At 39.1% G+C, this 18,105-nt stretch overlaps 1 protein-coding gene across 5 annotated transcripts in view; it reads left to right on the forward strand.

Moving 5' to 3' along the window:
* The window catches only part of pacsin3 (protein kinase C and casein kinase substrate in neurons 3), a 38,063-nt gene that overhangs the window by 16,563 nt on the left and 3,395 nt on the right, over nt 1–18,105 (forward strand). For 4 of the 5 annotated variants that reach the window (XM_030414871.1, XM_030414868.1, XM_030414870.1 and 1 more), the window contains 8 exons: nt 2,244–2,344; nt 5,153–5,309; nt 6,048–6,283; nt 6,575–6,730; nt 8,543–8,718; nt 11,312–11,432; nt 15,254–15,396; nt 17,178–17,347. In XM_030414871.1, coding sequence (XP_030270731.1) covers nt 2,291–2,344; nt 5,153–5,309; nt 6,048–6,283; nt 6,575–6,730; nt 8,543–8,718; nt 11,312–11,432; nt 15,254–15,396; nt 17,178–17,347 — 1,213 coding nt within the window. In that variant the 5' untranslated portion in view covers nt 2,244–2,290. The remainder of the gene's footprint in view (nt 1–2,243; nt 2,345–5,152; nt 5,310–6,047; nt 6,284–6,574; nt 6,731–8,542; nt 8,719–11,311; nt 11,433–15,253; nt 15,397–17,177; nt 17,348–18,105) is intronic. The other variant, XM_030414872.1, reaches the window with a different exon arrangement.

Raw genomic sequence — 18,105 nt, forward strand, 5'->3', positions numbered from 1 at the left:
TTGCACATGTTCCATAGTCCAGTTTCTACACCCACAGTTCTAGCACATAAACCAAAATCCACTGCACAAATCTTTAGCCGTCTAACTCGGAGTGACTTTGACAGAGACAAGACTTTCACAAACAAGCTTGCCAGTTTCGAGCAGCAGGGTTCGTGTTTATTGCAGACAGAGGATCACTACACACAGCAAAGGACTGGAGCGATGGCTTGTTTTCCTCCCAGGTTGTTGTGTCTGCCACAGGATGTTTTATGGCCTTGAAACAGATTTTCGTCCAATGGGAGGACAGCTTGAAGGAAGTTGATGTATAGAGAAACCGGGTCATGGTGAACTGGTGACCGGGTTCATCAGCTGAATGACTGCAGAGCAGCAGATCTGAAGAAGTCCCCTCAGGTCATGCTGGGGTTCTGCTGAATTTAAATGGCATATTTATTCTGCTACAGCATACAGGTCTAAACGTAAATTACGCCCTTGTCTCTCTTTTAAGAAGCAATCAGTGCCCCAAAGGGACAGATTTAAACTATATTCACAAAGGTTACGGCTTGACGGCTGCTGCCTTCTTCTATTCATTAACCATCAGAATGATGTTGGTTATTGTCAATGTTGATGGAGAATTTCTTTACATATAAGTCATAATTTTTAGCAACTTACTTCAACCCCAATGAAGCTTTTATAAACTTGATAAAAATAGTTTAACATGTGGTTTGTAACTCACAACATTGTTTATGGTTATGAGCCAGACTACGTGAAAGATTCTGTTTTATAAGAAAGAAAAACTGAGAATTGTCAGAAATTCCCTTTTTTATTTATTTTATTGTTTTGAATTCTTTCTTAATCATCATGTGACCCCCTCAGCTTTATCTCTGGACCCCCTTAGGTGTCAACTAAAGGAGGGTTTCCCATCGGTGAAGACTTGAATGCACAGTAAAATCCCATAGATTACATTTCTTGAGAGAATACAAGTTAGAAAATATGGCTATAAACGATGCTGGATTCAGAATACTTAATCAACTTTGCAAATGGTTAATGCAGAAGAAAATCTATTGAACACATTAAAGCTCAATGATATACACAGTGAGCTCTGGTGAGAAATACTGATTGTCTACATAGCTTTTTTTTATTTACAAAACCCCCCACAGTGCACCTTTTAAGGTGTCACCTTCAGGTTTTGTCTCATCCCTCTTTGCCTCTGTGGCAGTTTGAGTCCTAGTTTTGGAAGAGGCAGAGACATTACAAAGTCAAAAATAATTTGTGTCTGCGAGTTATTATCAGAAACGATTCAGTACAAATGTTTGTGCTTCCTCTCTCCGATGAAAGACATCCTTTGTGGATGAACGAGACTGGCTGACACAGATTCCTGCCTCAGTAATGGAGCGGATGTGTGAGACAGGGCATCAGTGTTTGTCGGCTACACACACAGTCCAGTTGTGTGTGGAACGCAAATTGGGTAGCGACGTGGAGAAAACAGCCCTGTGGGCAGCAGCGAGCGGTAAAGAGGGGGACACGGACGGACGCTCATCGCCGTCAGCCGGGAGCTCCTAGCCGTCAACAGGGGGACGGACGGACGGACGTGGAGTATAGCGGCGCTGACCTAGCGGTATAGCGGCGCAGCGCCGCTGTTCCACCGTCTGGGGAGAACCCTGTTAATGTAACATTTAGTTAGTTTTGTAGAGTAATTATTAGCATTTTTTAAAGGGGCATTTCCCAAACAATCAGTTTACTTGTAATGGTCAGTGTTTTTAACAGTTGTCTGTTTTCTGCGGCTCTGGAGGAGCTTTGTCAACTTGGCCAGTCTCACCGGAAAGTCCATTTATTATCTGTTCTGGAGCCTTTAATCATATCACAGGGTCTTTATCAGCAGGTTGAGCTCATCATGGAATCATAAATGTCTAAATCAACTTTTTTGTTTGTGCTAGGCTTAAGTCAGTCTCTCACAAATGATGTATGTTGAAGATCTTTCGATTCAGTACAAAATCATGAATTTTCTTTCAAGCTTTGTGTGCATTAGACTCTACCATTTCATTGTCCTTATTTTGTCCGATGTCAGTAAGTTTGCATTGGATCCATTTGAGCTAATAATTACGTAAAGGTGCTTGATGGCGGTAATTTTTCTTGATTTTTGTGTCCTTTCTGTGTGTTGAGATGACTGAATACAATTCCATGAGATTGTCCTTACTTTTGATAATTTGTTGAGTGTTTTAACTTGAAAGCATGTAAAAAATGGTGTTCTCTTTCTTCTTCCGCAGTCTTCTCTGTAGCCGCCATCATTCTGTGCTGTAAGACCGACCCCAAAATGTCTTCCAATGGAGACCTCAGTGTCCTGGGCAGCTCTGACAGCTTCTGGGAGGTACAGATGGAACACATGCCAAACACAAACACACTTGTTGGAATCATTAAACTGTGCACTGAGCAATGGCTGCATTTGTACACATTTTGCCTCTCAATCACCAAATCATACACACTCACACATTGATGACAGGGAGCCGACCAACTAATGTGCTGGTCATACCACCTGGAGCAATTTGGGCTTCAGTGTCTTGCCCAAGGACACTTTAACATTGACAGAACCACTAACCCTATGACCAGTGGATGACCCACTCTACTTAGTGAGTCACAGGGTCTAGTATTACAAAATCTGCTACTTCTATCTTCTGTACATCATCACTAATCATCCTGTAGTGTTGAAATCCTAACACTTTGCCACACTAATGTTAAAGTCTGTGTAAAGCAAATTCAGCCATTTTCTTTTAACACATTAAATTAGGGCTGGGACGACGCGTCGGCGTAATCGACGACACAAATTCGTCGACATGAATAATTTGCGTCGTAAAGAGTTAAAAGCCCTAAAAAATAAAACAGAAGCTGAATTACTGAGAAGAATTGGTTTCCTCTTATCTAAACCCGACTTATCTTCTGAAGAGGAGTTAGAAGTAAAGGAGATACAGTTAAGAATATATCTGATTTACATTGAGTTAGCCAAGGGTGCATTTGTGAGATCTAGAGCCAGGTGGCTGGAAGAGGGGGAAACAAATTCCAGCTATTTTTTTTGCTTTGGAGAAAAGAAACGGTCAAAGAAAGTCACTAAGTATGCTTAATATTAATGGTAGTAAATATACGGATCAAAAATTTATATCTGATTCTGTTTTTTCCTTTTATAGCAACTTGTACAAATCAGAATTCAACAATCCTTCTTGTGAAATGTTTATTGGTAAGGTTAAAAAACACATAGTGACAATTGATGAGGACAAATGGTGACTCTAGCCTGACCAGAGAGGAAATCAAGACTGCTCTCTTCTCAATGGAAAAGGGTAAATTCCCAGGTATAGATGGGCTTTCAGTTGAATTTTATATTCATTTTTGGGACGTCATTCAGGAACCTTTATATTGTATGTACTGTGAATGTGTGTACAACTATGAAACAAGGCGTTATATCGCTAATTCCGAAACCAGATAAAGACAACTTACTGATAGAAAACTGGCGACCTATCACTCTCCCTATTATTGACTACAAGATTCTGGCATCAGTTTATGCAACTAGATTAAAAATGTGTCTTCCTCATATTGTTGCTGAAACACAATCAGGTTTCATTAAAGATAGACACATAAGTAATAACATCAGACTTATTTTGGATTTATTAGACTATGCAGATTCAGTACACTCAGAATGCATTCGTTCTCTTTCTAGACTTTTACAAAGCATTCGACACCACTGAACATAAGTTTCTTACAGAATGTCTTAAATTGTTTGGTTTTGGAAATAAATGTATAGATACTATTGAAATGTTTTATAAAGGAATTAATAGCTCAGTGATTATCAACCACAGCACTTCTCATAGATCTGATATAAATCGTGGTGTTAGGCAAGGATGTCCGATTTCACCTTTTCTATTTATTTTAGTTGTTGAATTATTGTCATTAAATATAGTACATGATACAGATTTCAAAGGCATCTCTATATTTAATAAGGAAATAAGAATTTCTCAACTGGCAGACGGTACAGCCCTTTTCCTGAAAGACAAAGAACAGTTGGTCAAAGCTATTGATCTAGTTCAACAGTTTTCATTAGCATCGGGCTTGAAACTCAATGTATCTAAATGTGAATTATTGCCCATACACAATTGTAATGATACCTTCATAGATAATCAGTCCTTCCAGAAAAACACAGAGTTTTTTTGTGATTGTTGCGGGCAAAAATCCTTGATTATGCGGCACGTTTTCTTAAAAAATGCGATGGAATATGCGGGATATTTATGCAATTTTATGCAATGAAATTGCGGGAACTTGCAAAAATTGCGGGAACTTGCAAAAACTGCGGTTTGATGAAAAAGAGAAAAAAAGTGATTCCGCCAACACCCTGTTCTCACTATGCTACTACCTTAATGTAAAGAGTAATTTCTTATTACTTCCTATGATAAGCAGCATACTACAGCACAGAAAGTGCTGGGAATATTTAAGTTCTCAGCTTGTTTTATTTCAGACCTTAATAAACACATGGCTCAAACTTACAAAACACTGAAGTTCTATCTAACAGCAGAGCGGAAGGTGGTCTTGAAGTGCTTAATTTCATTGATATTATAAATACTTTTAAAATCAATTGGTTAAAAAGATGCTTGACACATCAAAATTCATTGTGGTTCTTCATCCCCAATCATATTTTTGAAAAAAGTAGTTGCAGGTTAAAGTGAAGGCAAGTCCACCACTCACCAGACAAGCTTCCGGTCATGCTGTCCAGATTTCATCAGCAATCACTTTTTTTTTCCTGGTAATTGTGCTTCGTTCACAATTTTTCTCCTCACAAAACTCTGTTATGGAATAAAGAGTGTATAACTATAAGTTAATCGTTAGATTAGTCGACTAATCGAAAAAATAATCACTAGATTAATCGTTTGAAAAATAATCGTTTGGGACAGCTCTACATTAAATAGGTCATAAATGTATTTCCTTAAAACATGTATGAGCCATTCAACCATTTAGAATTTAACTGTGGAGCTAGGCTCACAAACTGCGTTTCAAAATTTCTGTGTTCAGGATTTAATGCATGCATTAAGGCAGATCAACGGTTGTGGCAGTTGAAAAGGATTTTATTCTCCAAAAAGGTAAAGTCTTATTTCTGTTTCTCCAGTCATTGTGGTTTTTTTTTTTTGTTCTTGTGCAGCCTGGGAACTACAAAAGTACAGTGAAGAGGATCGACGACGGTCACCGGCTGTGTAGTGAGCTGGTCAGCTGCTTCCAGGAGAGGGCAAAGATAGAAAAGAGCTACGCTCTGCAGCTGAGTGACTGGGCCAAAAGATGGAGGGGTGTCGTAGAGAAAGGTGAGTTTGAAAGCTGGTACATTTTGGAGATGTTTGATCTCTTAACTGCCAAGTAGCAGTACGACTTTTCAAAAACTTTTTTTACAGTTCTGGTTTCAGACTCTTTCAACCTTCATACACCTTCATACACTCATATTTTGAGGGTAATTTAATCCCCCCAAAGTCACAAAACACATAGGAAACAAAGATAAACATATTTAATTGCTGTTTTTTTTTCTCATGTATTTGTTTAGTTTCAATAATTGTGTAGTAAAAATCTCATATCTTACTGCTAAGTTCATTTTGATACAACTAAAGCTTCACGTTTTGTTGCAGTGAATCAATGAATAAATTCCTAATTTAACTCATACTTTAGACACTGGCTTATCCTGTAATTAGACAGTAGACTAAAGATATCTGCTGTGTTGGTATAAACAAACTCTTCAGCATTTTAAATTAACTTAAATTTTATAATAAAAAAAACAATTAACTTTATATATACATCGCTGTCGTATTTCATAAGTGTAGTTAGGAATGTATATGCTGAACAACTCTTGACCATCTTCACCACAATCATATTATTTCGTGGTTCGAATGATAATATCTCTGTGCTGGTTTCACATTCAGTGAGCTCATACATAATCTTGACCTTAAGAATTAAAAGTAATATACACAAACAAACCAAGAATTGGGTGTTGCCACTTTTTGTTTCAAGCTAAGTGGGATGGTAAGAGAGTATCTTCTCTCCATGTGCCTCAGGTCCTCAGTACGGTACGCTGGAGAAAGCGTGGCATGCGTTCATGCAGGCGGCTGATCGGCTCAGCGAGCTGCATATGGAGCTACGGGAGCGGCTGGCAGGCGAGGACAGTGAGAAGATGCGCAGCTGGCAGAAGGACGCCTACCACAAGCAGATGATCGGGGGCTTCAGGGAGACCAAGGATGCAGACGACGGCTTCCGCAAAGCACAGAAACCTTGGGTCCGCAAACTGAAAGAGGTGAGGGCTGACTGAGTGGTTTCTGATTCATTCTGTAGCATGTCAGTGAAGCTGGATTTATAGTTGCAGGGGGTTAATTTGTCAAAATACTGTTATGATTGTTTGAATGAATAATGTTTTTAATATTAGACTGTTACATCAAATGTGTCGATGAGGAAACAAGACTGCCATTTAAGAAGGATACGAGGTGTGGTGTATGTAACAGGAGCTGTACTGAGTACAACAGCAAATCAAGATGGGGCATTGTGTGTATATGTGTGTGTGTGTGTGTGTGTGTGTGTGTGTGTCAAGGTGGATTCCAGTAAGAAGAGCTACCATCAAGCCAGGAAGGAGGAGTGGACAGCAGTTACCAGGGAAACGCACGCCAAGGCCGACCCGACCAAGTCACAGGAGGAAGTCCGCAAATACACGACGCGGGTGGAGCGCTGCAACCAGGAGGCCCAGAAAGTACTAAGCTTAGGCACACACACACACACACACACACACACACACACACACACACACACACACATATGGTCCCATGCGTAGCTCCACATGTACCAGTCTGGGTGTGTCCATGAGTCCAGAAAAACATACCTGTGTATGTTTTTGACTTTTGAAACATGACCGGGCTTGTCCTGTCTTCTCTGCTTTGTACAAACCCAACGGCTCAGAAGTACCTACAGGTCTTAAAGAGGGAAATGATGAACCAAAAACAGGGAAATCCTGAGACCGACTCAAGATCAGACGGAGCACCGAGTTTTGTCAGGCAACCAGAGACCGTTCTTGACAAGTAAATTAAATCAAGTATCATTTGTACAGTTTTGGACCAAAAAGCACCTGAAAAAGCACTTCAACTTTACTCATTTGTCAGGTCGCACACAACCATAACCACACAGCTATAAACATGAAAGCGGGGATCTCCAACCTGTTGATCTCAAGTGTTCAAGTTTATTTGCTCCTTTTTCAATAATTTCCTGCGCCTCTTCTTCCACATTACAGTTTTCAATTACTGGAACTCATGGAAGCTTTTTTGGTAAAGCAGCTAAAAGAAATTCATTGAATTTGTTGTTACACTTGGCTGTAACTTTGTGTGAACAGTAAAATCTTTCAGCACCTGTTTTTCATTACATTTATTTTAAGTGTTGTAAGTAAAATAGTACAAGAAGAAGAAACCACACTGAACAGGTTGTATGAAAAGATGCAGAGATTAGCCTCTGACTGCAGTTGTTGCAAACCGTCAAGCCTCCAACATGTCAGCAAGGTTAACAGTGCCTGGATGGAAAACATTCATGTTGTGTATCCAAAACAGTCTTGTTGTGTTTTTTTTTTTTTTATGCAGTATCCCAATCCTATTAAAAGAACATTATAACCTAAAGCTGCTCTTATTGATATATTTTTAATTAGAATAAGTGTTAAATAGCTCTATATTCCAACAGTAATAACTGTTATGGAATGCTAGGTCATTAAACCATGTCTCTCCTCCCCCTGCTTATACAGTAAAAGGGAAAATACATTTTCTGGTATCCCTTCCCACTTTATCCAATCAGGACAGAGAACTCCAGAAAGAGGTGGTCCTGTCTGCTTGTAAACCTGCAAAGAGCAAGGATCCCCCTGGTTGCTGCCATGTCTGGCAATTGCCCCTTCCATGTGGTGACGTAGAAAAGAGGGAGGGGATTGTTAACTCTGGAATGGACAGAAAATTGGCCCAAGCGACGACAGCGCTTGCAGCAGATTTAACTATCAAGCAGTCTTTTTGACAGTTAAGAGGATTTTTGAGTGAAACCATTTGACTCACTTGCATAACGACGATGATGATGGCTTTAGAATTGCGCTGGGTTAAAATACATTATTTCTCTTTTGATTACCTTGAATGCTATTTGATAGGACTAAAAAAGTTTTCTATTATAAATGAGAACAGAAGCACATTATGCAAAAAAAGCAGTTTTTAACTATGAAACACAGTGGGTTCAATCAAGAAATCCTGGTGAATATTGAAATTAATGTCTGCAGTTCAGCTCTATTTAACACCACTCAGCTGCAGGTCATTACATACAGTTGATGCTGTCACAACCTCTCCCCAGCAGCTGTAACAGAATGACACTTGAATGAACAGTGTGTACACAGTGTGTACACTGCCTCTAACAGAGCAGCCATCAATCTTAAGTTTTAATGACACGGAGATACATTTGCCTCTCTTCATCTCTCTGAGTTTAGTATGACAATGATTGTACAGTGGCTCAGCGTGTGCTCTGTGTGTGCTTTATGTGTGTGTGGCAGGCGAAGGAGCGCTACACGAAGGCCCTGGAGGAGCTGAACCGCTGTAACCCTCGCTACATGGAGGACATGGAGCAGGTGTTCGACCTCACCCAAGAGGCCGAGCGTAAGAGGCTGCGCTTCTTTAAGGAAGTCCTGCTGGACATCCACAAACACCTCGACCTGTCTGTCAAAGAAGGGTAGGACACACACAAATACATTCAAACATACATCTTAAGAGAAGGATGGTGACACAGTGATTCATGGTCCATGACTTAGAATGTGGGTAAGCAGAAACTGTCAAGGATTGGATGTGTGTGAACATGTGTGTATGTACACAGGAGTTAATAGAAAACTGATGTTGAAGCCCATTAACTATTGACCTCTTATTCTATTTAAACAAGCCACTCTTATCACGGTAACCATGATTGGTAAAGTTCAAGAGAAATCTTTAGCCAAACATTGGACAGAAAGTCATCTTTAATTGCCTCTCTGAATTCTGCAGTCATGAGGATTGATGGCAGTGTATTCTTTTTCTGTCGTTTCAAGCCTACTTGGTTATGTCTCCCAAATAAAAGTTTATAGGTTGAGTTGTATAAATGAAATGAACTTATGAATGACCTCAGTTCAAACCGTTTAAAGGCTAAGTTCGCTTTTTTCAAATCAAGTGCTAAGAAAATTGTCAACATTCTCTTAAACAGTTTTTAGTTACTGTAATCCTTCCTCCTGTACATACTAGCTGTATATCCCCCTTTAATCTGTTGTAATGTATGTTCAAAAACTATGTTCTCAGTTTTAGCTGAAGGCAATAGCTCAACAAACAAGTCAAGTAGGTAGCTTTGTTCTTCTATTCTTTTATGTACAAAAGTTTGAAATTACTCTCTGTGACCAGGAGGGATCATTACAGCCAAAAAAAAAAAAAAAAGATTCTGATAGAAACGGATTTGGTGAAATGAAAATGTTTACCCAATAAAATTAAGTGATGTCAACTTGTTACACTTTGTCATAGGTTGCTTAAGCTTATACGCCTGAGCAGTTACCAAAGTGACATTCTCTTTTATGAATTTGTAAGATTGTGTCATTCTTGTAACTGTTTGAGTCCCTGAAGCTCGAAACTCTCCAGTATTTCACATGTTTCACAAGCAAAAAAATAAAAAAATTGTTTAAGGTATTTGTTTTAAACTGGCTTCAAGTTTATAAGGGCAGTTTAACAAACAGATTTTGTAGTATTGTCTCGTGCAAGACAGCAAGAAATGTTACATAAATATTTGATGGGTTTCACATCAAAGTTTGCACATGTACTATGAGGCAAAGGTGGAATATCGAGTTTGAAAGTTTATTCTTGATCCTCGAAAAGTGTGGATCTCCCTACAGTATCTCATGTCATTAAGTGGATGGAGTTTACAGTTTAAGAGAAGCCCTCTTTGCGTTATTGAAAAGAGTCAAAAGGATTTAAGAGGCGGCACAGTGTTGAAGCATTGTTTTTTGGTTTTTTTTAGCATTTACCTGTAGCTCCCAGGAAGGTTGGATGTCAATGAATAGAGGCTCTTATTTCTTTCATATCATCTCTGAGTGTAAACAAACCAGCACAGAGCTGATAGTGCTGACTAGAAAATGCTCCATACAATCGCCTTATCTGGAATTCCATCTTTTAAATGGAAGATTCAGGAATTTTAAGGCCCAGCCCCCAATATACACATCCAGATCAGTAATGCACTAAAGTAAATATAGCACATGTATGTAGACACTGTAGTTCTGCTGCTGTATGTCCACAGCCAGCAGGAAATTACATGTTGTTTTCTTGATTAAACGTGCAACGACTAACTTTAAAGCTGCACTATCAATCTTTTTTATGTTAACAAAAATTTAAATAACTACAGCGTGCGTGTGAAATTAGTCAGTTGTAGTATCAACTTGTTTTGCAGTCCCCCTCTGATTTATGGAGCTTTATAGGGTCATTTAGATCAGTGTCTTTAGTTTTACAGGTTTGAGTTCCTGCCCTAAAACAAACAGCTGGCAAAGTCAGCAACTAGTCAACATAATGGAGCATTTGATGGCTAAAGAGAATATTGTACTCATGAGTTGGTGGAGACCAAAACAGAGCTAAAGGGAGAGAGTAAAGAGAGAGAATGTTGGGGCTTAGCCTCATCAGGTGAAACAAACAGGACTTCAGGCATTAATTATGTCAATGTTGTGTTAACAGTTGGTTCTGCTCTGATGAAGTGACCAAAAATATAATGCTGCTTAAACTGTGTAACACAGCAGTCACATTGATGAGATAAGCCGAGGCTGACCTGTTATTTGTTCACTTCCAGTGTCATTTATTTTTAGATACACCACCATCTGTTTTTTGTTTTTGTCTTTCATCACCTTTAAAGTAGTATGTCGAACTTGTTAACAGAAAGTCGCTTATTTCCACACCCAGAAGTAACTGAGCAACATTATGTGTCATTTGGAGTCATGTTGTGTTCACCTGGTGAACGTAAGGCCAATATTTACTCTCTTTGAGCTCTGGATTTGGTTTCTACCAACTCCAGAGGGAGATATCTGGCCCTTTTTAAAAGTGTCTGCTGTTGGTAAGTGTACAGTGTTTTTTTTGTTTTTAACTTTCTCTGTGAGAACAGCCGCCTGATATGGCGGAAAACATTAACGTGAAAGTAATGAAATAATACAGATGATGAAAATAAACTTGTTAAAGCTCTGTAAAGCTGAGGGGGGCTGCAGATTCAGCTGATAATTCCCTGATGGTGAAGATGTGTTGTTATGATGACTGACGGTCGCTCTGTCCAACAGGTTCAATGTGCTCTACCGGGACCTGGGTCAGACCATCCAAGCGGCCAATGACACTGAGGATCTCAGATGGTGGAGGAACACCCACGGACCAGGCATGAGCATGAACTGGCCACAGTTTGAGGTGAGGGCGGATACACACATACATGTATACATACAAACACACACTTTTTTTCACTGTTTCAATTCATACAAGGAATTATTTATGTAACCTTATTCATTCATGTCAAGAAAACAAGAGTACTATGCAGGACTACAGTAGTTGTTCAGTGTGTGTGTGTGTGTGTGTGTGTGTGTGTGTGTGTGTGTGTGTGTGTGTGTGTGTGTGTGTTTAGACATTCCTGACCCCACTCAGAGCTCTCAGTCGAACAACAAGGCTTTCACTGGAGCCTGTTTAATATTCAGTCTGTCTCTCTGAAACACACACACACACACACACACAGGTTTATGTAGTCGTTGGTGGAAATCTACAGATTTCATCTCAGCTGTGCAAACCAGAGGACAAACAAACAAATATTGACAGATATGAAAAAACAGACAACATATTCTAAGAAGCAGGAATACAAGTGATTGTTGTCTTTTTTGTGTTTTGCTTACATCTGGAAAGAGCCAGGCCAGCTGATTTGTTGACCCTGTTTTCAGTCTCCATTTAAAGTTAAGCTAACCGTCTCATGGCTTTAGCTTCATTTTTTATCAGAGTGCTATTGATCTTCTCATGTCGTTCACAGCAGGAATAAAAATAAGTGAATTTCTGAAAATGTCACACAGCTCCTTTTTAAAGTTGGTATGTGTTGTCAGGGTTAGGATGCACAAGACATTGATTTACATTATACTCTTCAGACAATCTATATTTGGTTTGTCTCTTAACTTTCCTGCTATATAGGAGCTTTCAACATTGAATAGTTTACAGACCCATCTCACACAGTATGTTGAAAAGTTCAGATTTTCTTGTTGGCTGCCTCAGACTGACTTCCATAGATTTATCCTCTCTGAAGAGCTTAATGAAGCTGTAAAAAAAATCAGACATCAGACCGTTAGTTTTATTTACAATCAGTTGTGGCAACTTTTCCTTTAAGAAGCTGTATGTACGAAAGTTAAAAATAGAAGAATGAGACATCAATTTTGATGAGTATCGGTACTTTTCATCAAAAGGTTTCGTAAATCCAGCCCGAGGGTTTAACTGATTATGATCAGTTACTCGCAGGTATTTCCACACCTGCTTCAGTCTCAGCAATTCACCATGAAGGGATCATTGTATCATCCTATTTTTGTCTGAAAAGATCTGCAGACCCAATTGTCAAGTTATAATAGAGATACAATCACCGGGATTCCTGCCTCCCACCCTTCACTTTTATTTTTTGCTGAAAAACACTGACTGTGTGCGTGTGTGTGTGCACTGTTTCAGACCTGGTTTCTCAAATTTCAAATCATACAAAGGAGCTGACATGTAATACAAAAAAATGCAGGGAATTGGTTCATAGAAGGTCTTTTACAAGATTTCAAATGTTTGCAAGTTGATTAGTCTTTTCTCTGAATTTAGTACATGAAAATCAGATGACTAAAGGTGTGTTCACACAGCAGTACACGCAGCAACTCATTCAAACTGAGGAGTGTTTGCTCCTTTGGTAAAGATTATTTTGGCCATGCTCAAACAAAGCCTGTCAAGAAGTTGTGCGTCAGAGCTGTGATATTATTCACTGAAGGTTGAACAACTGAAAGATCCAAAACACAAGGGTTTATAGGCACAAAGAGGCAGGTGTTGACATGTGAAAACTAGCGCTCCCTTGTAAAGGTAAAAGCTTTGCTTAACTCATACAAATACCTGTAAAGATAACTGCGTCTCTTTAATGTCAGAGACAAAATCTTAGAAACGTCTCTTGGTATAAGGCAAAACAGTTGAACAGCAGCATCTTCCAGAGCTAAACTGTTACCTAACTGTATAGCTTTCATTAAAGTAGGATTAGTGTGCAACACTTGCAATATATCTGCTTAGACCTAGGTTATATAAAATGTTATATCAAAGGTACCACTTATATACATATATACTTTAAAGTAAAGTGTTACCAAATTGGGTCTCAGTGTAACAATAAAGAAAGGCAGCCGAGGCCCTTACAGTATGTACAAACTGTACGTATGTGTAAGGGTTCATTATACCGTAAACAGCTTAAAGGATAATTCAGCTGTTTCTATCATGGAGTCAGGTGACAGTCAGGTGAGCATTTAGTTTCAGACTCATGTGTAAAGATCAAGAGGAAGTATGTTAAGAGTTTGACCGCCTAAAACCAACAAAAAAACCACATGACTTTTTCTTCATATTAAAGGAAAACTGGAAGTGACTGCATATTATTTTCCGTGTTTGTAAAAAGTGAGAATCCTTCCTGTAGTGATGAAGTTAAATCTATTAAGCTTCCCCAGTTTTTCCTGGATTGAAAAATAAAGAGTGAGAGAGATGTTGGCAGAAAGAAAAGAATCTCTTCTGTCCTCTGAGGAATCTCCTAGCATTCCCACAGCGCTGCTGACACGCAAACAGAGGGCCATTGTCCCAACACACACACACACACACACACACACACATGCACACATTAGTATTCCTATACTTGTGGGGACTTTCTCTTGGTTTATCCATTCATAACACCAACACCTCTGCTACATGCTTTGACCTTAAAGACTTTTTCAAAAGGGAGAAGCGTTAAAATGTTCTCTAATCCTCAACTTTTGAGGTACAAACTGTGAGTTTGTGGTGTTCATTCTATAACTCTGAGGACATTTGGTTCACAAACGCTCACCTACTGAAGTGCTGTTGGTTTAGAGGCCGCTTTGTGCTCCACTGAGACAGTAAATAGCAGTAACTATATCCCCAGCCACCTCCTTCTGTCAGCACCCTGTTATTATGGCCAAAGTGTGTCTGTGTTTGTTTTTGTCTGGGTGTGATCCGATAGACTCATTGATTATCTACACCAGAAAGAGTGTTCATTAACTGGCCACTAAGACACGAAAAGCACATTTAATGTATTGTCTTAGCAGCACACTTGTTTTTATGAGATATAAGAATGTGTTTTGGTTGGTTAAATGTCAAGTCTCATTCAGTCCCACCAGACATTATCAGAGTTTCAAGGTTTTTCTGAGATATTTGTATTAAACAAGATTCCATTTTTATTTATTATCATTTTCCTATAATAACCATTGTTTATGTGACCTAAACAGGCAATGTGCAATGTACGCAAGCTGTAAGCTAGCTAGCGAGTGTGTTTGTGTGGTAGTCAGACTCAGAACTCAGACTGGAGGAAAACAACCAACAGAAGAAGGAGTTTAAGCTGTCTTCTCTTCACACTTGACACTTCATGAATCTAGCCTTACTTCAAAAACATATTGAGACAAGTGAAAACTTTCTGTCAAGTCATGCTTGCCAGTTAACACCCTTGTTGATTTTGTCTCTCCATTGACTTTATTTGCAATCATGTCACGTCTGTCTACACACACAGTAAGTGGTTAACTTAAGCCATGAAGCTTTATAAATGATTCCATGATTAAAACTTTTTCTAACTCAGGAGAATCAAGGGAAATAAAAGGAAAAAAAGGGGGAGGGGGATAGCAGAAAAGTAAGAATAGCTGTTCCTCCTGAGTTCTGAGTTTTGTCAGAGGCTTAACTGCCCCACAAACACACCTCCATAAACAGGAAAGTCAGAAGAAGAAGTTCCAAATGATAGTAGGTCTGTTCACGTCAATTAAGAGTTTATTTACATGAGCCACTTTTTGCAGGTATTCATACCAGACCAAACATGAGGCTGTAGCAACAAAACACCCCAGAGTATTAGGAGCTTATGAGTTTGACTTTGATCTTTGAGAAGCATAAAATTAGTTAATATAGTCCTGCTTTAATTTGATCCAATCAACTTTTCTGCAAAACAGTGTAAATACATTCTCTGTGTTTGTATGTGTGTGCAGGAGTGGTCTCCGGAGGCGAGTCGCTCCATCAGCAGGAAGGATCGAGGTGGAAACTCCGAGGACAACGTGGTCACCCTCACCAACATCGTCTCCTCAGGTGGAGAGGACGTCCCGCCGAGTCCCATCACCCTGAACACCGGCAGGTAGGAGGACAAGTCTCTACGTCTGCTGCAGACAAATCATCATCGTTATTGCCATGTTTCATTATAGGTTGTTTCCTGTATGTGTGCTCCAAATCACAGACAGACAGACAGGTAGTTTAGCTTGTTACCTTGGAGTCACCCTGGGGAGTGAACATCCTGTACATAACACACTGTAATTAGAAGCTAGAAAACTCTGTGTGTGGGTGTGAGAGAGACACTTTGTTACCAGATTTATCCACCGTTCATCCTCCGAAGCAGTATGTTTCCTCAAGAGCAACAGTTATTGGTCTACAAGTCACCGGCTGTACCATCTTATCCCATCATGTCATTATGTCTGCTGCTGATGCTTTGCAAACACACCACAATCCCATCCTCAGCTAAAAATAGGCACTGGAACAAAACATTGAAAAATCATTTAAAAAAGGTCCAGATATTATTGGTTGCACGTAAAAAAAAAAAAAAAAAAAGGTTTACACTGGTAAAAGGAGAGTGCTTTGATTATGTGTTGTCAAGTTCTGCTGTTTTGTAAATCTTCATAAATGTTAACTGTGAAATAAAAAGCCTGTTTTTAAGATGCAAATATATAGTTTTGCAGTAAAAAATCTAATGATTTTTCTAAATTTAACAGTGGGTCAACATCTGAATAGGAAGGAAAATATCGGGGGAACAATTACATGACGAATTCTAATTGTATGGGAAGTCTTGTCTGGTTTGAGACCCAGTATTAAAGCATGCGATCAAACAAGCTACATTTAGATGATTCCGGCAAGGCACTGTGATGGCAGACTATGCTAGTTCTCAAAAGTGCTAATTGTATAACATTGTTGCAAGCACTCAAGAGGCCTAGGAGATAATATACATGTCCCTTGAGTTATACAGAAATGTTGTGCCCTTTGCAGCCCTTTGAAAATGACTCAATATGTAATAAAAGCTGTGCAGTATATTTGGTTTGTTATGTTTTTAATGACCGTAATGATATTACTTTGCTCTCTGAGGATATCAAATATTTTTCAAGAGCCAGTACAATTTGTAGTAAAACACTTTACAGACGTCCTTAGCAGATGCATTTTGGCTTTTTACATAGATGGCTTTAATTTGCACATCTATCAAAGGCAAAGTGTTGCATTGTCAGGTTTCGCATTTTTTTTTGCTCAGTTTTGGGAATTTTTGACTTGACTATATAGTCCATAAATTCAACAGTCAAAATTCAGAAACAAGAAATGATTTCAGACAGCTACAGTGACTTTCTGTGTTCTTCTGTTATTCTCTGCCTGAGCTCGTCTCCTTCTGTGTTGGTCCATAATCTTTGTGGTGTCTGACTGCTCTCAGACATTTTCACAAACTGTGCTCTCCGCCAGACGTCCGTGTTGACGACAGTTGCGGTTGCCAGAAGTTACATGTTGTAGCTCGAGAGGCTCTCTGAGTTTATTTATGGCACCTCATTTGGGGCTAATTAAGTTTAAAAGGTTCATGTGAGGGGCAGCAACTTGGGGAGAGTAAAAGAATAGAAAATTGCAGCTGAATACGGCTGAGAGAATATGAGACTGTGGTTGCAAAGTTTTATTTAACCTAATTTGACTGTATATACTCTTTAAAAAAAAAGTTTCAGTATTGGATCATTATTTTATTCTTATTTAACTCAAGATGCTGCATTTAATTCATTTATTTGTCAGATGATTAAACTGCAACATAAGAAGTATTTGGGGGTTGGGCACTTTCTGACTCTGTACTTTTGTGTCTGTTTGGCTTTCTGTCCCCTTGTTACCCATCTCCTCTCTCAGGGTCAAAGATTATTCATCAGACTGGTCTGACGACGAAAGTCCTAAGAAGGTGCTGGCGGTGAACGGCGTGGGGGAGGCGGAGGACGAGGAGGATCAGGTAGAGGGGGTGCAAGTCAGAGCGCTCTATGATTACACGGGCCAGGAGGCCGATGAGCTCAGCTTTAAAGCAGGTATTAACACCTACTAATGCTTGTGGAGGCGAGGCATCACAGGAAACAATGTTGATTTTTGGTTTGATTGATTAGTTGCAGTTTTACTATTGCTGTCGTTTCATTAAATGTGCAAAGCCGAGTTAATTCTGTCCGGATCCTTTTTTTTTTTTTTTACATAATTTCAACCAATTTTACAAATGTATCTGAAACTCCAGCTTTGATGAATAAAAGAACATTTATATGTCTAAATAGAAAGGGTGTATTAGATCAGAGACTGAAGGTTTCTGTTGAAAAGCAAAAGCTAATTTATTTTTTTTTGTTCACCTGTGATGCCTTGTTTTAATACACTTACACACACACATTCATGTCAAGCACACTGTTTCAAACATGTGGACTGATGATGCAGTGAGACTGTAATGTCGCAGGGACACACCCCTAAAACACACTATTACATCTTACCTCAGTGTGCATGTTAGTCACTTGCTCAACATTTGTGAATGTTGCATTAATGAGTCACCCCGAGTCACAGAAACGTCACAGCCTCTTTAAAATGGAGAAAGAAATACAAGTAAAACTTGGAGAAACTCTTCAGCTTCAGCAGTTTAGGACAACTGATTTTTGTGCAAATGGCAGTGTGAAATGAAAGCTGCTTCCTCAGTTGGCTGCAACCATTGTTTTGATCAGGGATCCCCCAAACACTACAGATATGATATTTTTAAATAACAGTATTTTCCCATCTCTAAAGTTCCACCTGTGTTGTTCTGTTAAGATGTAAA

Source organism: Sparus aurata, chromosome 4 (assembly GCF_900880675.1).
Source record: "Sparus aurata chromosome 4, fSpaAur1.1, whole genome shotgun sequence".
Taxonomy (NCBI): Eukaryota; Metazoa; Chordata; class Actinopteri; order Spariformes; family Sparidae; genus Sparus; species Sparus aurata.